This window comes from Eulemur rufifrons, chromosome 16, assembly GCF_041146395.1.
Source record: "Eulemur rufifrons isolate Redbay chromosome 16, OSU_ERuf_1, whole genome shotgun sequence".
Taxonomy (NCBI): Eukaryota; Metazoa; Chordata; class Mammalia; order Primates; family Lemuridae; genus Eulemur; species Eulemur rufifrons.
The window spans coordinates 40,442,946-40,466,212 of NC_090998.1; the positions used below are offsets into that span (position 1 = coordinate 40,442,946).

Consider the following 23,267-nt stretch of genomic DNA (forward strand, 5'->3'; position numbering starts at 1 on the left):
AGACATGAACTTTGGGGGGCACATTCAAACCATAGCAGACACTAATATACAATTGCTGATACATTCCTTATGATTCTCTTTTCTTCTGCTTGGCATATTACAGTGCAAATAAGAGCAGCACTCTTCTTAATTTTTTAAAAAGTAATTGCTTCACACAACTAACAGTTACAGCTGTATTTTGACACACACCCCAACTGCTGGCAGCACAGTTTGTGTTGAAGCAACCTGGTGGCTGACCGCTTTCGCAGAGAATTCCTACCAGGTGTCTGGGGCCATTCATCCTGGTCACAGATAACACCATATAACTGTGCCGGTGTTGATTTCCCTTAGGAACCACACAGTTCCTACAGTATAGATATTCCATGGTCCGTCAGCCAGTGCTTATTACTGAGTACTTCCTGTATGTTTACCAAGAACCAATGGGACAACAAATTGAGTCTCTACTTAGTGTATGTTAAGCAGGCTAACATTTTTATGTGTGGAAGCCTGTAATGGGTTTACGCTAAGGATGAAATGCATGTCAGGATTTGATAAGCTGCCCCTACTTTCCCTGAACTCACTCAGAGGAGTGTTCCATTTGTAGCTTAGCTTGTACTATGAACTTTGATTTTGCTTAACTGGATCTCTTTAGGGAATTATTCTTTGCAATTTTAGAATACTGTATCTTCAATTTAGAAAAATGGAGAACCACAGAAAAGCATATGGACACCAAAAACTTACAGCTTATCCATTTTGCTGTATTTCCATCATCATTCTGTTATTGCTATTCGTTAATTCAGTATCTTTCCAAACAGCATCTATAATCTAAGCATTTTTTACTATTTTTAATTCTGTCCTCAGATTATGTCTTCAAAGTTTTCCTTAAACTCCTTCATACGTAAACTTGGTAAACAGGTAGTTACAAGTACTAATTTATTATGATAGTTTTATATCTATTGTTAAAAAAAAGTCTTCTCTCTAAAAATATAATATTCAGTGAGAGTCTGATGTTATGTCATTAGCCTGGAATGAGGGTATTTGTCTCGTCAAGGCTGGCATTCATGGGATTTGACTTTCATACTGCCTATTACCTTGCTAAAGCCTGCAGGATACAGAAGGCATTGGGAAACACAGGTGCTCTGTCAGGCAGAAAAATGGGAGACAGGAAAGAAGTCATTCTTGCACACAATAAGCCACAAATCTAAAACATTTATTACATCATTGATTATCATATTGGAAAAATCAAAAGGAAGCACCAGAGTTTCCAACACTAATAAAATAATTTGAGGATATATTCACCCAATAGAATTTTATACAGACAGTAAAAGTGGGAATTAGGAAAACTGTGTAGCAACATGGATAGAGTCATGATAAATGAAAAATAAGACCCAAGACATTATGGATTCTATGATTTTACAACTCTGTCAAGCTATATGCATTTGAAAATAACCCAGAAAGAGAATACATAAAAATGATAGTTGTATACAATGTGATAAAATGGAAGATATTAATTCCTATATTTTGCACACTTTTGGCAATATTTTACTGCTTTTACAATGTAGCAAATGTCTAGGTTTGATGATACACATCATATTAAATTAGGAATAATACTATATTTTTCTAATCAAATCATAACACAGTGATCTTTTTTTTTTAAGCATACATCCCAAGCATTTACATTCAAATAATTGCTGACCCTTTAAAAGGAGTCACCTTATATGGTATTGCCATTGCTTAGAAAATATTTTTTTAACTGCACTCTTGAACAGTGTGAATTGAGTGGGTCTGACAACAAAGATGGGAACATTGGGGCTGGGGACTTCATTCAAAAGGAAAATAAGAAGATTTTCCTGCCTCGTGTGGAATGCCCATGGGACATCCAGGTACTGATGTCTTCAGATGCAGAATTTAACTAAGGTTGGTTGGCTCTTGAAGCTTCTTGGAGATGTTGTATTCAGAGATAATGATAAGGTCATTCTCTTTCTATTATTTTTTTTCTACCCCCTGCACCCCCCTCTTTAGGTTTTCACTGGAATTTTCACAGCGGAAATGTTCTTGAAGCTCATAGCCATGGATCCCTACTATTATTTCCAAGAAGGTTGGAACATTTTTGACGGATTTATTGTCTCCCTCAGTTTAATGGAACTGGGTCTAGCTGACGTGGAGGGGCTTTCGGTGCTGCGATCTTTCCGATTGGTATTCCATATTTCTCCAATTTCTTTTAACATTTCCTGTCTTGCAGCTACTAGAAAGAGCTTTGCATAATTTAATTTGATGATTTTTTTAAAAATCCTTATCTGTATTTCACTCCCAATTTCAGTTGGCAATTTATTTGGTTAGCCTAAAATATTAAAAACTTCCCTAAAGTTCCTAATGTAGTACCTAATATTTAATATAGAAGTTAGTTTTTTAAATCAAGAAACAAATCAGTTTCAGGAATCTCCTCAGAAAATAATGCTTAATCTAAAAGATGAAGAGAGAGGACTCCCATGGACCATTCTGAGGTCTAATTTGGCTTGGCTAGAGAACCTGTTTTTTTATCTGAACATCTCCAAAGAGAAATGGCAAGAATTTCTCTTTGTTCAAAGATGGCTTTTTTCATTTCTTCCATCATGGTGGCCCTCTCCAGAAAATGAAAGTAAAATAATGCTTTTTAATACAGATGGTCCCCAACACAATGGTTCAACTCATGATTTTTCAACTTTACAATGGTATGAAAGCCATCTGAATTCAGTAGAAACCGTACTTCAAGTACCCATACAACTATTCTGTTTTTCACTTTCAGTACAGTATTCAGTAAATTACCTGAGATACTCACTTTATTATAAAATAGGTGTTGTGTTGGATGATTTTGCCCAACTGTGGGCTAACAAAAGTGTTCTGAGCACGTTTAAGGTAGGCTAGGCTAAGCTAGGTAGGTCAGGTATATTAAATGCATTTTTGACTTAGAATATTTTCAACTTAGGATGGATTTATTGGGAAATAACCTCATCATAAGTTGAGGAGCATTTGTATTATCTTAAAATTAGTTGTCAAGCACTGGCTTTATTTTCCATACTATTAGCTAAGAAGGAATTTTTATTAATGTATTTGAAGAAGTTAATGTTTAAATTGCTAAAATAACTCAGAAAGAATAATGATATCCTCAGAACAGCTGCCCAGAAACATAGGCATCAATGATGTCCTAATTAAGTTCCTTGAAACACTGAGTTACTTTGGGGGTATCCCACTCAGACAAAGGTCACGACTACTACCCTGGCATGAGAACTGACTTAAGTTTTCCTCTCCCCATTGGGAAAATACCTAAGCACTTGCACCTGAAAAGATTTAAGGGGTTTCCACTGGGATATTCAGCAGTTCTAAGAAAGAGAATTGGAATAGAGTAAAACTATTTGTAAAACAGAAATTTCACTCAGTCCAAGTCACAAATAATATCTGCCAACTTTCTAAAACCTCTGCTTATTACTCTTTGGCTGGGATCCAGCTCACAGTAGATTTTTTTGAGAATAGTTCTTATTATCTAGATGACAAAAGGAAAGATTGAGAGTTAGAAGCCTTAGAACTAATATTTTTAATAAATTAAAAGTCAGTGAAAAAATATGAGTGGCCCAGATATATATGCATAGGGAAACACCTGGTAAATCTTGAACTCTCAGATAAGACTGAAGTTTTCAACTGAAAAAAATGTTCAAATCAGTGCTGTTGCCATCTACCAAATTTTCTATTATATGTTAGTTATTTGTTAGCTCATGACATCTGATGTTGATCTCATTGCTATAAGTCCATCAGCCAAGCTGTCATAACCTTTATGCATAATAATCCTCAGGCTGTTAGCCAAGTCCTTGTAATGATTTATTACAGAATATAGACATTTCATGATTGACAGGTACTAAAAGTTCTGTCCTCTGAATTAATAATGATATAGACCCTTTTCATAAGCTGTTTGATATATGTGCAACTGCCCTGATTTGGGAGTTGTGCTTTTCCTCCAAGTTATTCCAAGCATATCACAAAGTTTCATATTAGCCATTGATTATTTCCTGGCAAGCAAAAGAAATACTTAGAATTTTTAAATGTTTGCTTTTTTAAGGAGATAGATTTTTTTTCACTGTCCTTACCATACTGAACTTTTGGTTTCCTACAAGTGACATTTTCTTTGACTTGTCCTTTGAGAAGTCAAGGGAAAAATCAATACAAAAGGGATGTGTTCATGTATGGGTTTTTATCAAGCAGATTGACTCAGGGTCTAATACAAGAGACTAAGGCAGTATTCTTGGTTGCTAGTTCTAAATTTTTTATTTATTGTAAAATTAATTAGTTTTCCCTTATCTATGCCTCAGATTTTCCCCTTTTAGTCTGAGACACTGTTACAAAGTCTGGGGAATTTTCCAAGGGTGCTCAATAAATTTAATCTGAACTTACTAATTTTACATGTTTTTATTTTAGCCATGTGGTGAGAAAATAGATTGATTATCAATTTTTGTTTGTGTGTTTTATTTTTCTTTAGCTCCGAGTCTTCAAATTGGCCAAATCCTGGCCCACCCTGAACATGCTGATCAAGATTATTGGAAATTCAGTGGGTGCCCTGGGCAACCTGACCTTGGTGCTGGCCATTATTGTCTTCATCTTCGCCGTGGTGGGGATGCAGCTCTTTGGAAAAAGCTACAAAGAGTGTGTCTGCAAGATCAACCAGGACTGTGTACTCCCTCGCTGGCACATGCATGACTTTTTCCATTCCTTCCTCATTGTCTTTCGAGTGTTGTGCGGGGAGTGGATTGAAACCATGTGGGACTGCATGGAGGTGGCAGGCCAGGCCATGTGCCTCATTGTCTTTATGATGGTCATGGTGATTGGCAACTTGGTGGTTAGTACTAATTTGTAGATATTTTTGTTCCTTGCCCTGAATATACTGCCCTTGGCCCAGAAGCCCAATCTGTTTAGTCCTTCTGCTGCCTTCCATGTCTGTTGATTTTTATTCTTTCTTGGCCCAGGAACCCTAAGGTACAAATTAGGGAGAAGACACTGATATTTGCAGAGTGCCTACTTAGTCATGACCCACCACAACCTGTCAACCCCTTTTCATAGTTAAGAAAACAAACTCAGCGAAGTTAAGTGACTTTCCCAAGGTCACACAGCTGGTAAATATCAGGACTTATATTTGAACCTGGACTTCAAAGTCTTTGCTCTTTCAACTACAAAAAGCTTCCTTTTACTGAACCAGGATTTCTCCATCTTGGCACTGTTGACAACTTGGGCTAGATAATTCTTTGTTGTGGACTGTCCTGTGCATTGTAGGATTCAGCAGCATCCCTGGTCTCCACCCACTAGATGCCAGTAGCATCCCCCAAGTTGTGACAACCAAAAATGTCTCCAGATGTTGCCAGATGTCCCCTGGGGGGCAAAATTGCCCTCTATTGAGAACGCTGATCTAAACCATCTTAGGGTTTATTTAATTTGTATAAATGCCAAATCATTTTCTTGCTTTACTCTCATCTATCCACCTGCTCTCTTCCGCCTCTATATGTAGTAATAGAAGAGCTTTTAACACGTTGTTCCTCATAGTGTTCTCTGAGGATTAGCAGCACCAAGATCACTTGAGAGTGTATTTATTACAAATGCAGAATCTTAGACCCCAGCTGACTCATTACAAAAGACCAAGTCCCAAAGCGCTACACCAGATCTATTGAGTCAGAATCTCTTCAGGGTAGGCCAAGGAAGTATGTATTTTTAACAAACATGCGTACCCCTCTCCCCCCGAGTCAGAATCTGCATTTTTAGCAAGCTCCCCAGGTGATTCATATACACACTAAAGTTTAAGAAATAACAACTTCACAGATCATGCCTCCAGATCCTACTTGCAAGTATAGAGCAGGGAGGACTGGAAGAAGCCAAGCTTACATGATCCCTTACAAGGTCATCCACATTAGTTCTCTTCCCTTTTCTGCCATAAACAAGCATGCCAGGAGAAGTTTCCTACTCACCAGCCTCTGAACCAGCCGTGGCTACCCTGTTCTTTCATTTGATCTATAAAAATAGCTACTGTAGTGTTTCTTTAACCCCTCCTGCTCTCCGTACCCGACCGCCTCTCCCTCAGGCCTAATCCCTCTAGTCCTCATGGTCCTTCAATGAATGCAGCTACTGCCTCCCGGTAGGTAGTGTGCTCAACATTTCCAAGCCCAACTCGCCACTGTTTATCCACTGTCCTATTCTCAGTCGTCCCAAATACCTGAGTACGTAATAGCTGTTAGCTCTAAAAATTCAGCTATTACCTCTACCCGCTTTAGACACCTTTCCAGGTTCCCCTTTGGTCAGTCCATCTGCCCATCTAGTTTCTAGAAACTTACAACTTTGTAGTCTTGTCTATCTCTTTTCTCTCCACTCCCAGAAAATATCTGATGTGTCTTCAATATTAAATACATCTTTCTTGACATATGTTTCTTTATAGTATCTAAGATCTGCCCCTTCCTTTGCATTTTCTGTAATTCATTCAGTATTTCTAATACTGTGGTCTCAAGACCATCTGCATCATAATACCTGAGTTTCACTCATTACAAAAGACCAAGTCTCAAAGCCCTACAACCAGATCTACTGAATCAGAATCTCGTCAGGGTAGGCCAAGGCAATATGTATTTTTAAGAAACATGCGTACACCTCTCCCCCTGAGATTCTTATGCATGCTGAGTTTGGGATTTCTGTGGCCCAGTCCAGGCCCTTAACTCATGCATGTGTTAATAACATCCTCCCAACTCCTAGCCTCCCCCTCTATATGTAGCTTGTAATAATGACTTTCTCAAATCTCTGTACTCATCTGTGTCTCCTTTACTCAAGAACCAATAGTGGATCTAATTAAATAAGATTCAAATCCCTCAGTCTGCCCTTCAGTGCCCTCTCCAGCTCGCCCCCAATTTACCAACCATATTCCTTTTTAATTTTACAAATGCCCCAGATAATCTGAATACATATAGTCATTTATCGTGTCCACCCTCCCACTCTGCACATACTGTTATCTCCACCTAAAATGTATGCCTTACTCTTCTTCCAAAGTATGACAAAGTAAGGACCAAGTGTAAATCAAGAAGTGAGCACCTCTCCCACTTCTCAAAAGTAAGTCTTAATAGAAATAAATTAATAAATCTTAGTATTCAATGTAGTAAAATAGGAAATTAAAACAAAAATAAAGCTTTTATCTGATGGCTTGACATTTGGCTATACAACAGAATGTGAAAGTCACCATCACTGTCTTGCTAAAGCTATTTTATTTTATTTTATTTTTATTTATTTATTTATTTTAGAGACAGGTTGGATTATAGTGGCACTAATTTTTTATTTTATTTTTTTGTAGAGGCAGTGTATTTCTATGTTGCCCAGGCTGATCTCAAGCTCCTGGCCTCAAGTGATCCTCCTGCCTCAGCTTCCCAAAGTGTTGGGATTACAGGCGTGAGCCATTGTGCCTGGCCATAAAGCTATTTTATTTTTATAAATGTTAGGAAAACAGAGAAAATTCATTCTTAAACTAAGATGACATGAAGTATATTTTAGTTCTGCCTGCATGATCTGTTGTATGCCTCTTTGAGCCTAATTTTCCCTAACATGGGTACCCTGAGACATCTGTTGCTCATGAACACATGGCTATGCACTGTGACCCTCCCCAATAGTGCATATCTACCTTTTTGTTTTTATTTTTGGGGAATTTTCTTCCAAAATGGATATAGCCTTTGCTTTTTCTGATTATAAGAAAAGTAATATATTTTGGAGTACATATACATGTATGTAAAACCATAAAAGAACCAAGAAAAGAGGTGCTAAACTTCTTGTATTACAACCGAAACCAAACAAAATTCCCACCTGATGACATGAGCATTTAAAATACTATGTGAGCCAAACACAACACCATAGAACCTCTTGAGTCTGTCACATAAAATCTGTTGGCTTCCAGTTTGCAGTTCTACCTAGGTCAGTGGATAACTTTTCCTAATAACCATTCTACTCCTTTTTTCCAATGCTACTGGCATAGGTGCTGAACTTGTTCCTGGCCTTGCTCCTGAGCTCCTTCAGTGCAGACAACCTGGCAGCCACAGACGATGATGGGGAAATGAACAACCTACAGATCTCAGTGATCCGCATCAAGAAGGGTGTGGCCTGGACCAAACTGAAAGTGCATGCCTTCATGCAGGCCCACTTTAAGCAGCGTGAGGCTGATGAGGTGAAGCCTCTGGATGAGTTGTATGAAAAGAAGGCCAATTGTATTGCCAACCACACTGGTGCAGACATCCACAGGAATGGGGACTTCCAGAAGAATGGCAATGGCACAACCAGTGGCATTGGCAGCAGCGTGGAGAAGTACATCATTGATGAGGACCATATGTCCTTCATCAACAATCCCAACTTGACCGTGCGGGTGCCCATTGCTGTAGGCGAGTCTGATTTTGAGAACCTCAACACGGAAGATGTTAGCAGCGAGTCGGATCCTGAAGGCAGCAAAGATGTAAGGTCCCAACCTAGAAACCAACTTCGATGCTGTGTGAGAGCAAACAGGGCTTTGACAGCCCTAAGGATTAGTTCAGCTGTGAGCTTAGTAGAGCAATCCTGGAGTAGCTAATTCACTTTGAGAACCAGCCCCATCCCCCAGTATCATCCTAGGCCTTTCCTAGATGACATAGATTCCTAAGGTATTCCTGGCCCTGGCACTATCACTTCTGGATCATCCGAGTCAGAGGCTAGAATAAACCCTCAAGTACTTCTCTGCCATTAATCTGGACTATATCCCTGAAACCAACCTACAGCCCATTTGGTTTAGGGTGGGTCGCTGTCTTCTGTGAGCGAGTTTTGATTTTATACCCCATTCCAGCAAAAGTTTCGGGGGCCCCGTGGTTATGGTTTGCCCCTCATAGTTGTAATAGGAATTGTAGGGCAGAATTATAACTGGTGCCTCATCCCTACCAGAGGTGAGTTATCAGTGTAGAGCAGATGTTTTGCTTCAGAGTTGCTCGATCTCCCTTTTCCTTGCATATCTAGAAACTGGATGATACCAGCTCTTCCGAAGGAAGCACCATCGATATCAAACCAGAAGTAGAAGAAGTCCCTGTGGAACAGCCTGAGGAATACTTGGATCCGGATGCCTGCTTCACAGAAGGTGAACAGGGGCAAGGAAGGGATGAGCATGTGATGCTTGCAGTGCTTACAGACACGTTTCGGCCAGGGCTAGTGGTCGGTGAGGGGCAGCACAGTGGCTGTCTTTAAGAGCTTTGTTCCCCAGCCCACCATTTTGAAGGACGTTTATGTTGTTTCCCCTGTTTGATTCTGACCTATAACAAGTTTCCATTCCCAAACTTTTATTATTGTCCATTTTCTCTTGGCATCAACCCAAAAGTTTCCATTAGCAAGGCCTATTCTGTCATGGCCGTGCCTGTCTCCCGACTACCCTTTTCTCCTCCCTCTCACTGCTTCTTTGTAGGGCATCTTCCTGACTCCAGAGGGCCTTGCCTCTTAGTCTTTGCAGCATGGCCTCAGCCTTCTCCATTTCTGAATCAGACTCTCCGACTCAGCCACTGTACTCCCGGCTGTGTGGTGGGGCAGCACCTGGCGGGGCCTGGGAGATGGAGGAGAGGGCAGGTCTGGGCGGGGCACGTTTCCACAGTCTGACCTGCCTCTCCCGCTGGTGCCAGGTTGTGTCCAGCGGTTCAAGTGCTGCCAGGTCAACATTGAGGAAGGGCTAGGCAAGTCTTGGTGGATCCTGCGGAAAACCTGCTTCCTCATCGTGGAGCACAATTGGTTTGAGACCTTCATCATCTTCATGATTCTGCTCAGCAGTGGCGCCCTGGTGAGGTCCAGGGGAGAGTATGATGAGGGATTGGCTGGGGAAGGGTTTAGAGAAACCAGTGGGGAAAGACTGAACGGGCCCAAGCCCAGTTTCTCTGAAAACACAATTGGGCTGTGGTCCCAAGGATAATAGTCTATTAAAGTGCCTTGGCTGGTGTTTAGAGCCTTTGGGATTAGAATCCACACTTGTTCACATCCTGATCTTCTTTAGACTTAGCCCTATCCCTGTCGAGCCTGAGACCCCCTTATCATCAGGATGAGCACACAGATTACCATGTGTCCTCACTGCCTGGTTTACCCCATCCTAAGCAGTTTCATAAAATGAACTTCCCTCTCTCACTTTACACTCAAAATCTCTTGTTCTTTGCTCTTCAGTTGCCCAGGATAGGAGGGAGGCAGCGTTCCTCCACTCATTTCCCTTCATAGCCTAGTGGATTTGGAGAACCCATGGCATTAGCAAATGTTCAGAGTCAGATCTCTGCTACAAAGGTTATTTATGTTCACGTTGTCCTAAGTGCCTCTTACTAATCAGTGAGACACACAGAGTGCTGAACACACAGGCTCCTCCCCCGCAGGGATGAATTGTCTTGAGGTTTGCTTTCATTTTAACTGGGTTATAACTGAGGACACCTGGACAGGGTCTGGTGCAAGGAAGTCTTTTGCTAGTTGAGTAGATTTGAGGATAGCAGGGACTAGAGACAGCACACGTTTTCCTTCGTTTCATTAAGGGAAAGGTGAAGAATGTCAAATTTTGAAATGTTTTTAAAGAAGGTAGGTACATTCATGTAGTTACGGAATCAAAGCTTAATCTGGAAGCGAAGAACATTTAGGAGAAACCCCAAAGTCAGTGATAAAGATCCCAACAGTGCCTTGGGAAGTCTCAGTGACTTGAGGAAGGACAATAAGAGAAGCTGAGAGAAGCAGTGATATATATTGAAGATGAGCCCAAGGACGAAGAGGACAGCTTTCACTAAGAGGATCATGGGAAACAAGGGGAAGGTTATACAGGAAGGTGTCAAGATTCAAGCAGGAGGTGAGATGGAGTTAAGGGGAAGCCTGACATGGAAGCTTCTTCATTGAGCAAAGGGGATCTATTTATACCAAGACCCAGAGTACTGTGGACCCCGTGCCCTCTGTCCCCACTGACCACTGATGAAACTGGAGCACCTGATATCTGTGCCTCCATTTTAGAAGATGAGGCTGCAGACAGCCCAATTCTGTTCTTCCTTCTGGAACTGTTCAGAGCAGGCACTTCCCCTGGCATCACGGGGGACTTTTTTCCCACCTCACGGTCTTTTCTCATGCTTTAGGAATTCCCTTCACTTAGCACCACACCTGTGCAGTCCACGCCTCTGCAAATAGGAATGCTCTTACCTTTGCATCAGGGAATTACCTCATTCATGAATTCCAGAGAAAGAAAATAGTACTAAGATTTTCTTCACCTGAATGTCTCCCACCCCTATGACCTTCCAGCCTTACCTGTAGTGTCAAGGGGCTGGAAGGAGAAAAGAGTTTGTCACGTCTTTTATATATCATGTTGGTGAGGATATGGAGAAATTGGAACACTCATATGTCGCTGGTGGGAATGGTGCAACCACTTTGGAAAATAGTTTGGCAGTTCCTGAAAAAATTAAACACAGAGTTACCGTATGATCCAGTAATTTTATTCCTGGACATAGGCCCTAGAGAAATGAAAACATTTGTCCACATAAAAACTTATACACAGATGTTCACAGCAGCATTGTTCACAATAGCCAAAAAATAGAAACAACACAAATGTCTATCAGCTGATGCAGGACAAACAAAATGTGGAATGTTATTCAGCCATAAAAAGGAAAACCTACAGGGACAGAAAGTAGATTAGTGGGTGCCTAGGACTATGGGGGGATGAGGGACTGGAGGGTGACAGCTAAAGTGTGTAAGGTTCTTTTGGAGGTAACGAAATGTTCTAAAATTGATTGCGGTGATGGGTACATAACTCTAAATATACTAAAAGCCCTTTTAAATGGCTAAATTATACAGTATGTGAATTATATCTCAATAAAAGTATTAAAAATGTAAAACCTGTGTGGCAGGGGAGCAAAGTGAAGGAGACAGGGAGCTGGTGGATAGGCCACGGCGGTGGGGAGGAGCTGCCTGAGGTTGGCAGTGCGTCCAGTGCTGCTTGCTTGCATTTGGCACCTTGATAGGCAGCTGCTGCCTCTCTTGCAGGCCTTCGAGGACATCTACATTGAGCAGAGAAAGACCATTCGTACCATCCTGGAATATGCTGACAAGGTCTTCACCTATATCTTCATCCTGGAGATGTTGCTCAAGTGGACAGCCTATGGCTTCGTCAAGTTCTTCACCAATGCCTGGTGCTGGCTGGACTTCCTCATCGTGGCTGTACGTGTCCTGCTTTCTATTTTCCACCCCTTGTAGCAGGAAACAGAAACTGGGATCTCTTTCAAATGGCTGTAGCTGCCTGGGGCCCAGGTTATAAATTAAGACATGGGTGTAGGTTTGGGTAAAGTTCCTTTTATTATAGCACTTAGATCTTAATTTTGGGAAGGGGAACTCTGAAGTCCCTTCATTTGCTCCAGGGACTGACCAACCAACCCTTTAGTGTGGTGGGTTTGGCTTAATTTAGATTCAGAGAATAGGAGCAAGAAGTGGGATCATTGGCCTCAAAGCCCCTTTTTATTGGCCTCAGGACAGGAAGTTTCTTTCCCCAAATCAGCAGGATGTCCTCTTTCTATGGCCAGGAAAAGGGGTAAGAGGATGAGGTCGGGGCTGCTGGGATGGAGGTGGCAGTGGGATCTCTGTGGACTCTCCTACTGGCTGTTCCTATGGACACTTCTATCCACCTCTAGTCTTGATACAAGACTCATCTGAACAAGTCAGTTTATCAGGGATAGGGGAGTTCACATCAAAACAAAGTCGCTGTCTTCTCACACATTGCCATTTCTACAGTGATCATCAAACTTGAGAAATCCTTTTTTCCTCCAGGTTCCAAGACCATCTCCAAGGCTTGTTGGCCACGACCTCCCATGTTATTTTTCAGGTTGGAAGCTGCATCATCTAACTATTTCTCACCCCACCAGCACTTGTCCTTGTTGGCTTTACTAATGATGATGGCTATTCTCTTATTCCGTATAACAACTAAAGTTTCTTTCTTTCAGCCAGATCAACCTTTTTAAAGAAAGGGTGAATGGGAATTGCAGGATCAGGGCCTGTGGAAAATTCACTTCTACTAAGGGCTGAGAAGTGCCAAGAAAGTGGAGTGGTTAGAGGCTAGATTGGTACATTTAGAATATATGTTTCATTGCCTTTGTGTTGAACTACCTATAGAGTGCCTCTGGGATCTAGGAATGAGCAACACAGAACTCTCTTAGGTAACAGGAGGTCAGCACTCTGCACCAGTAATAATCTCTCCTCTATAAATGTGTTCCTTTCTCAGTACATTATCTGCAACTCCCATGGTTAGGGACCCTTCCCAGAGCTGTCACTGTACCCCCACTTCAGAAAGACAGCCTTTGGGAGACACCTAAATGAGGTGATGAGGCCACCCTGTGCCCTTAAGGTGAACCAAATAGGTACAGCCTCAGAGGGTCCCAGCGTGACACCCTTCAGCAAGAGATTTTAGCACTCCCTCCAGCAACTGCTGATACCACCTGTGGTAGAAGCACCTCTAGCTCCCACACGGACAGAAAGCTGGAGCTCTAAGACCTAAGGAATGGGCTTGGGATAACAAGGCCCAGAGAACGGAAGTGAGACTGGGCCAGCTTTCTTTCTAGAGAAAGGGGAAGTGCCATAGAGTCTTCATTTCACAGTAACTCCTCAGGCCCACCTAGAGTCAGGTGGGACACCTGCACTCAGACAGATATGTCCATTACCACACTCCTAGCTGCCCTAGGGAAGCTGTGATGTGGAACAAAGCTTCCCCACCATGACCTTTCCCTCCACTATTCCCTAACTTGAATCGCTCTTCCTCTTCTCTATGGGGTGAGCTACCCCAGAATTTGAGGATATTGATCAGGTATCCCATATGTCTCTGGTACCCGAATAAGCTGCTGAAAGCATCAACAATCCTATACATCACCATTTATTTAGCACATATTTTAATGACTTTTTATACTAGGTAGAAGGGGGTAAAACACATAAGACAGGCATATCGCCAAGTGACAATAATCCACAAGTCCCTCTAACTTTTGGGGGTTGCTGGATTAGTTGCTATGGGGCCTAACGTTGGCTCCTGTGAACATCTCTGTACCAGTTATTAGTAAACAATATAAACTGGATGCCATTCTCTGTGTAGACTTGCCACAGAAGCCATAAGGAATCACAGGTGGATAGGCAGGCAAAGTCCTAGCCCCTGGGGAGCTTACGCTAGCTTCCAGGGCAGCTGCGGTCTGATTGCAGGCTTGTGCTAAGTGGGGACATTCCCAGCCCATCACAGTGGCTGCACTGCTTGTCACTTTTGAGTCGTGGATGGAGAGTAAGGCTTGGACCAGCACCTGAACAGCTGGAACTCTCAGGGTTTTTGCCATCCATTTGAGTAGAATGTCTAGTTCCTTCGGCATTTTGAAACACCCAACAGTTTAGGTCCTAATTTAGTACCATCTCTGAGAGAGTGTCTTCCTCCCATTTCATCCCCTGGTGACGTGACGTCCAAATCTGTTATTCATCACCATGCATGTTTCCCTAATGGATTTTCATTTCCTTATTGCCCCTGAAATCTGCAGAGAGTACTTTTCAGAGTTACGGGGATAATTCAGACAACTTCCAAGGTTAATTCTCTTTATTTATAAGCTATGTGAGTTCCCCAACAGGGACATTTTATTTTGCTCAGGTCTTAGACTGCACTGGAGATTGTGTCATCATTTCTGCAGGGAAATTTATCCCATGTATACAGAGGTTAGCCAGCGTATCAGTTCCAGGGATGGGAAATTTCAAAGACCACTCACTTTGTCCTGAATTCAGACTACTGAAAACATTCTCCACTTGAAAATGTTCACATCATTTTGAAAAGTCACCTAGTGTCTCTGCCCCTTTTTTTCCATGCCTACAGCCGTAGATGCCCTGAATTTTGACATCTCAATTCCTTTTTTTTTTTAAGTTTGATTCTTTCCTTAAAGTGTACTTTAAGCAATGTTGGGATTATCTCCAGGGAGGGCTTAACATGGAGACTCAGGCAATTATAAGAGAGCTCTCAACTGCTCGGGAATAACCCAGATAATACCCGTATTGATCCTGTTTTGGGAGATGTTAGCCAGATTAATCATCTGAGCAGCAGATTATCTCTCAGCAATGGTTACAGCCAGCCTTTGAATTGGCCTTTGTAGCTTCTCCATCCTCCTCCCCTCGATAGGCCTTTTGTTATCAGACAAGTCACCTGCCCCGAAGAGCTTGGGTCTTCTTGCCTTGTATGGGGCCTATAGCCATGCAAAGCTTGGTCTCTTGCAGTCTTTACCTGACAAAGTTTTACAGGTGAAGCTCACACAAGGAAGTTTTGAACTCAGGTACTTAGTTGAGATGGGATTGCTTACCTGCAGTACCTATTGAGGCCTCACTAAGCATCTGGCAATTTTAGATTATTTGGGGTTAAGAATTGGCTGTACTAGGCAATAGTAGGCAAAAGACACTTCCATATAAAGTCTTACAGATAATGATGGAGGGAGGGAAAGTGATTGGTTGGTGCCGCCTGTGTTCTAGATAAGGCTTTTGAGGCCCTTGTTTTGGGAAGATATTGAACTCCAGACCATCCACTCTTCAAAGAACATTAGGGTATCCTAATAGGGGAATATTTACTTCCAGATTTGCTTTGGACACTGCCCACGGTTCCACAGGAGATACCTAAGCTGATGGATTATGAGTACATGCGTAGACCAAGCTTCATACCCTTTTTAAAATTGTTACCTTTAAGTCTGCTCTACCCTGACCCTTGCTAGGTCATTGACCTTCCAGTTCTACCCCTGCCAGTCCTGCTGCTTAATTATAAATGTCTTCATTTTAAAAATTGTATGTGTGCAGTTAGAAATATAGAATCAAAGAATTAAAGCTTAGGATAGAGATGAAAAGCAGCAGATGAAATTAAGTTGTAGATTGCTTCTTTTTTTCTCTCTCTAAATTTGTTTCAAAATATCGTCAATGTAAGCTAGGCAGATCTGTAACCACCACTTCCCAGCAGAGGGAATTGATTAATAAGAGCTGTTGATGGAGATATCTTAACCTAGCTCAGAATTTGTGGTGAAATAAGAGAAAAGATTGTTCTAAGAAACTCAGAGCCCAAATATTCCTCTGGTCTGGAGAGCTCTCTGTCTCAGGTCAGGCCTAGGCAGCCCTAGGTGTAGTGAGTATTGTGTTAAGGAATCATCATGAGAACTGCTCTGAGAGCTCTGGTAGAACAAGGTAAGTTTGCCTCTGGAAGAGCAGGAAGGTGTTTGACTATGAAACTAGACCTGGAGGCCTGCAGGCTTCTTCTCCCCACTATGGCCATCTGTGCAGCTCTGGATTGTTCAGACACTGATAATTCTGTTGGAATATTGTCATGTAGCCTGCCTGCTGATGATGTGATCTGTCAGTGGAAGAGAGCACACTGGCCTAGGAGTCAGGCAGCACGGGCCTTTAATCCTGGTTTCAGAACTGCTGGCATGACACGGGGCAAATTCTCGTGTATGGGTCTCAATTTCCTCATCTATAAAATGAAAGAAAAAAAAAATGTTTTCCACGAAGTCTTCCAGCTATGATTCTACTGATGAGAGTTATAGAAGATTGTTCTGGAAATGATAGACCTGAGGCCATATTGGGCTATTCTGGAAGGAAAGGATGAGAATTATAAGGAAAAGTATGGATTCAGTTTTCCAGACCCACCCAGGTTCTTATAGCCACAAAGGGGTTATGATTATAGTTAAAGATGGAAGAATTATTATAGATAAAGGTGAAAGATAGAAGAATGACTTAAGTGAGTTCTCATGGAGCCAAATTCTGCCAAGAATTTTCCTCATTGTGTTCTTTTCTTCTTGGGGACTGCAGTCAGCTGTGGTACTTATTGAATATATTTCAATTGTTGTTGATGCAGTAACTCATCAGATTCTCAAACAAATGGTTTTTTGTCAACCAGGAGTAAGAGAGCTTGTCCTGTTGGAAATCCAATGGTGAATGAGCTGAGGAGGGGGCAGCTTGTGTGGAGTATGTGTATTTATCTGTATTCTTTTCCATAGGTACCATTAAATTTGTCTGCCTTAATTTAATGGGAACTTCTGGGAGCTGCAGAGACTGTAAAGGGCGAGGGTAAGGCTCTTGTCATCTGTTCAGGCTCCTCTCCTGCCAGTGGAACTTCCTCATGCTCTCCCTCTCCCTCCAGCCTCTTCCCTCTTCCAACTTGTATGTATGTTCTTCCGCCTTCTCTTCCCTTTGTGTTTTTTCTTCTGCCTCTCTCAACCACCTTTCCTTCCAGGTCGTTTGAGTCAAGTTGAAGTAGGCAGCTGGTGTTACCCACTTCCTCTACCTGGGGGGCCCAACCTGTGTAATCAGTGCTAGGGGCTTTATTCTAACACTCTGGAACCTCTTTCTTTTTCTTTTCTTTCTTTTTTTTTTTTTTTTTTTTTATGTGTGTGTGTGTTTCCTTTTTTGTTTTTGTTTTTCTCTTCTGTTTCCGTGTAGGTCTCTTTAGTCAGCCTTATAGCTAATGCCCTGGGCTACTCGGAACTAGGTGCCATAAAGTCCCTTAGGACCCTAAGAGCTTTGAGACCCTTAAGAGCCTTATCACGATTTGAAGGGATGAGGGTAAGATACTAAGAGCAGCTGATCCTTCTGCATGCCAATGGAAACTGTTTAAGCATGCTAGAACTGATCACATGGTGGAAAGATCATTCCAACACAAATTCTGTGATGCAGCTGCTGATTTGATCCTCCACTCTTTCTCCCCTGCACCTGCCCTGTGCAAAGGGGAGCTGCATTAAGCTGCCTCATCACATTAATATTGGCCCCACCCCCACAACATGCCATCGCAGAACATGTTAACATTGGCTATTCTCATTTGGCCTGGCTTACCTGTAGCACTTGGGGCGGCTTTCTGGGCTGTTGACTTAATAGGGAGAATCACCAGGTGCAAAGAAGGGGAATTGTAACCCACAGACCCACTGAAAAGCACAGGCTTCAGGCAGGGAGCGTGCTGTGCAGGGGTGTCAGCCAGGTGGGGACTGTGGCCTTGGCGTCACTGAGAAAGTGGCTGAGAAGGGGCTTGAAGACATGATGGCAGGCCTGGAATTGGGGATGGAGCAGAATTTGGCATGACCCTGGGAGAAGAAATGGTTTTCTTTCTATTCTGATTCCTCTTATTGCACCTTGTTGTTCTCAGCCCAGTCCCACGAGGACTGGCAGCCTCTGTCTGATAGCAAAGCTTTCCTCCTCACCCCACCCCTCTGCCCATGCTATATGGTCCCCTATTCTAACACTGTTAAAACAACAACCAGGTATGATGCTAGATAACTGAATATGAGCTAGTTCTCTTGAAATTTCTCGATACCTCCTATTCCTGCTTTGGTGATACTCCACCCAAATCCAACTAGCACAGGGTGTTGTTACCCTGCCAACTTAGAAACAAGGTGCCCTCTGTTGGTGCCTTATTATTGCCTATTTTGGTTTAAATAATTGTGTGTTTGTGTACGTGTATGTGCGCACATGCACACACACACACAAAGTCAATTTCCTCAAATCAAGTGGGCAACTGGCTTTGGTGGTAATAGTTGTCCTATGATAATCAGAGAGGTCTGTTATACTTAACGAGACCAAGAAAACTCATTTCAATTCAGATGTTGAATACATGCAGGAGAGCAAACCAGAGGATATGTTTTTAAATGTGCAAATATCAGAAGGTAGGAATAAAAATTAAACTGTTGCAATAGTCCACATGAAACAAAGACTGATTGGAGAAACTAGATACCAGGACAGTGCTGCTTCATTCATTCCTCATCTATAATTCCCGGCCATGAGGCCACCCACAGTTGTACGGGAAAATGGAAATTGCATTAGGACTTGAGAATTTTATTCTATTATTTTAGTTTATTTAGACAAATGCTTTTTGCAACAAACTCCTGTTTCTTCTGTAGCACAGTCACAGTTTGGGTTACTAAATGTGAGCTTTCTGCATCCCTCCTGAAACCATCTGCAGGAAGGGCAGTTCCACAGCAGTGTAAATTTAATTTTTTTTTAACTTGGTATTTTTAAGTCTTTCTCCCACAGATAAGAGAGGTTTTAGACTGTGCATTAAGGTCATTGTTATGCTCAGGCTAAATGTAGGAAGAGAGAGTGTATAGCACAGGGCTCAGTGGTGTAGATGGCCGCGGTGTGATTGGAAATGCGGCTAAAATGCTCTTCCCTACTCCCCCCACCTTTGCACAATTTTCAGAAGAGATTAAACTTTTTAATAAATCATGCTAGTTTTGTTATAGAGTTGATAATCCTCTTCGGCGACTGAAAAACTGAGGACAAGATGCAACTAAAAGTCTGCTGAAGACAATACTTGAAACATTACATTCCCTAATAGTGATGCTGGATCTCCTAAAAGGAGATTGGCAATACCTGAAGAAAGCACATTTACCCCCCACCCCACAAAGAAAATGCCCATCTGATGCTTGTTACTTTTTCCACGCAGATGTCGTTATTGTCGGTCCTGTCCCTGTAGCAGACAGAAGTAGTTCTCCTTGATCGGCTGAGGCCGATTTGCTCATGCGGCAGTTATTTGAATAACCTGGATGTGGGAGCCCTTTCAGTAGCCACACCTTTTCCCTTTAGCTGCTCCTCCTCTCCCCACCTTCCCTGGACTGTCAGTTTCCATTCCCTCAAAAATGTTTACTTGTCAACTTCCAAGTAGCTTAGAAGCCCAGAGGTCCAGAATGAATGATCAGAACAGTAGAAAGTTTTATTTGAAAAGCATCTACATCAAGGTTTTTGTTTTTGTTTTTGTTTTTTCAAATAAGATAATATGGGCAAGAACAAGTTTGAACCTAAAGCTGGAATTTAAAGCAATAAGCAGTCAGTAAGGGAAAGTTTAGTACAGTAGCGGCACCTCATTTGCTTGACTCCAGTCAGCCAGCAGTATGACCATGGCCGGCTGGGCAGGCGGAGAGGGCTCAGGGAGCCAGCCCTTCTGTGGAAGGATAACTGCAGGAAGAAAAGAGTGAATTTGGCTAAGCTTCTAGTAAGTTCCCTAGTAACAAATCACAAATAGGTACACATGTTTTATTTAAATGTCATTTTTCTGTGGGGGCATGTTTTTTATTCTTTGGTTTGGGTTCTTCTACATGCCACCATTTGAGAGATTACCCTTAGGAAATTTTAAATAGGAAATCTTCATGAACTGAACAGCATCCATGCAGATGGGCTCAACTGTCACTGTGCTGCTCCAATTACAGGCTCAGACCTTCCACTTGAGAGGGAGCATAGACCTGAGCCTGTCCTGGAACACTGACTTCAGTCTCCTCTCTCCTTCCTCAAACTAAAGACCAGAAAATTGAAGCACTCATGCTATTGGCAAAGGAATACTTAATGTAGTTCTTTGCTTTTCTCTCCTCCATAGTAATCTTCATTTAAAGATTTTGCTGTGCTATTACATTTTTAAGGGTATATAATACTATTGCTATGAAACATGCATGCATTTTTGTTGATTGTCAGTATATAGTTGTCCATTAAAGCCATGTTCCCTCTGCCAGATATTAAAAGCTAGTTGACATTTTATAGTATTTAATGAGCAACAATAATGTCCTAGGCATAGAGAAGACAAAAATACTGTAAGAATTTATATCCATTGGAATTTTCTCATCAGTTAAGTGGGATTTATTTCAATTGCTAAGTATAAACTTGCATTGAAAAATAACTTATCAATTACTAGAACCTAGCTTTGAGTAATATTTTCATATCTAGTTTTTAACAATAATGAATTTCTTCATAAAGGCAAAATAGGATAACTAGAGAATTAGTAGAGAGGAGATCCAATTTATTAAGTGACTATCAATGGAAACTTGAATTATCACTTATATCTTTAGTGTGAGAGTTCAAAACAAGAAGTTTGGTTTTTTTCCTTTTGGTTGCTGTGAATAACAGCACAATGACAATTCTGTATGGAGCCTGGTTAAACAATTTCTATTTAACATATAGCAGCTAATGTTCACAGCAAGGAAGAATTACTAGTAAATTTCATCAACTCTGTTTTCTGTTTTATTCATAAAACTAAGGTAAGAAGTTTTTTTTTGGTTACGATTAGTAAAAGATGATTAGTGTCTTAAAAATTCTATAACATCTGTAGTATTTTTATGTCATTTCAGAGAACAAGGCTCAGTAGATACTGTTGTATATTGATCGCTTTGATGAGATCTATGAGTATAAAAGATCAAAGAGATCACACAGTCAGTTAGTTAATTTTTCTTCCGTGCTGTAAATATTACCCCATTTAACTGTAATACATAGACACTATCTAGGACAGCTTCCACCGGGTTTGAGTACAAGTTTAAGATTATTCTATGTACAATCAGAAGAGTTCCTAGAGGAAGTAGGTTCTGAATTGAGATAAAAAAGCAACATTTCTAGGTTTCAAGTCTTTGGGGACCTACCTCCCTATTGCACATTTGTGATGGTTTAACAGAAGGTCATGATCTCTCACCAAGCTCTGCTGTAAAATGCTGTCACATAGACTTGAGCTTTTGAATCTTCACGTAATCTACTCTCTATTGTTTGAGAAATGATTATTCCATTTGTGGATCATCCTCCGTTTGCCTGTTCTTTTGCACATTCCATTGCTTTTTAGTGCTCCCGCCAAAGGGTGAGCAACTGTAGAATGAGGAGGTAAATTCAAATCTGAATACGTAACAAATTTGGTCATAAATAAATATGAATATCATTCTCCAAAAAAACATTGAAGATTTTCCAGATTTCAGATATTCTGGCTTTTCTTGCTCAAAGTAATAAATGATTAACGAAGTAATAAATATTTTACACTAATGACAGAGCGATCAGATCTAGAAGAGATTTCTTGGTCTGAGGATTAAGAAATAACTGCCTCTCAATCTAAAGGCCTTCATAGATGAATTGGAGAAACACAAAATGAATATTTTAATCTGAAAGAAAGAGTGACTCCTTAGCAGAATATCATTGCCTTTTTTTATATTAATATAAGACAGAAGAGGTAGCTCTTTACAACCACATGTTCCCATGGGTGACATTGCAGTCTAAAGCAAAAACGAAGATAAGGAAAACCCAAACCTAAAACCTAAAGCTGCCCCCTGGCGTTTCTTGCACAGCCTGACCCTTCCACCCTTTCTGTGCTGTGCTAGTTGGCAGCCACTCATGTCTCTTGCCTGCACTGAAAAACTGATGCAGGGACATGGTGATATTTGTCACCTCCTTTGAAAAAAACATCAGGAGAAGGCAAACTTCCATTGTATCTAGTGTCTTTACTTTAGCTCCATTAATCCCCTTAGGATATTAGAAAAGGGAAGAAACATTCCTCCCATGTTAGGATAACCTTTCTGGACCTAGCAGTCCTGCTTAAGACAACAGCAAGTGAGAGGTCAGAAATTAAAACCAGCCTTGTTTTCGGTCCCACCACCTGAAATGTTTCTGCAAGCACTTTGAACTAATCTGGTGAAAACTGCTACAACAGTGGAAGTGTTGTCCAGCTACTCTCACCTACAGTGTAAAGCAAAGTTAAAAAACAACCCAGAAACTGTAATTCCTAAGGAATTTTTCCTTTGATTTTTTTTTCATTCCTGAGCTTACTGTAATCAGTGACTTTTAACAATATGCCAATTTTTGACTTTCAAGAGCAGTTATGGGCTAATCTAAACCCTCCCAAAAAACTTTCCATCATTCCTATTTCTAATATATTGTGAAGAGTGGAGTCAAGCCCTGGATTGAGCAGAGGTGTCAGTATTAGCCAAGCAGGGGGTGACTCTTAGATGCAGAAGCCCACAAAGTTAGAAAAAAAAAGGCTGACAAAGAATAATGAACCTTGAGTGAAAAGCACATTTGTTCAGATTTTATTTTATACTGTTTGGTAGAGGGAATATAGCTTTTTTTCTTGAGCCTGCACAATATGCATGCTCGGCTATTGCCTGAAATAAGATAATTGGCCTTGCATAGTCTTAAGAGACGTCATGTACTTTTGACTGATTTTCTGCTATCCCCAAAGGGTAGTTCTCTGTGATTTTGAATAATCATACCTTGTTTTTCAGAGGGGGAATGTCTGTTGAAAGGCAACTAATAAACTTAAAGTTACTCAGATTTTCCCATGGGCCATATTTTATGAATTGAGGAGGAAGGAGACTGGACTAAGAAATAATTTTTTTAGTCCCAGGTTGGTGCATAGGAGAGATCTAGGTCAACTTGGGCAGAGGAATTTTTGTTAGTTGAAATAAAGATGTAACTTACTAAAATTCCTTAAAATACAGTTCCTAGACTTAGAAATTTGGGGTCCAACTTACGGATCTGTC

General features: G+C 41.3%; 1 protein-coding gene across 11 annotated transcripts in view; it reads left to right on the forward strand.

The window, feature by feature from the left end:
* SCN8A (sodium voltage-gated channel alpha subunit 8) overlaps positions 1-23,267 on the forward strand; it is a 180,927-nt gene that overhangs the window by 139,461 nt on the left and 18,199 nt on the right. For 8 of the 11 annotated variants that reach the window (XM_069491136.1, XM_069491135.1, XM_069491145.1 and 5 more), the window contains exons 15-21: positions 2,002-2,175; positions 4,487-4,843; positions 7,994-8,464; positions 8,995-9,112; positions 9,645-9,799; positions 12,010-12,183; positions 17,443-17,565. In XM_069491136.1, coding sequence (XP_069347237.1) covers positions 2,002-2,175; positions 4,487-4,843; positions 7,994-8,464; positions 8,995-9,112; positions 9,645-9,799; positions 12,010-12,183; positions 17,443-17,565 — 1,572 coding nt within the window. Of the gene's footprint in view, positions 1-2,001; positions 2,176-4,486; positions 4,844-7,993; positions 8,465-8,639; positions 8,649-8,994; positions 9,113-9,644; positions 9,800-12,009; positions 12,184-17,442; positions 17,566-23,267 lie in introns of all 11 variants that reach the window. The other 3 variants (XM_069491142.1, XM_069491141.1, XM_069491137.1) reach the window with 2 other exon arrangements.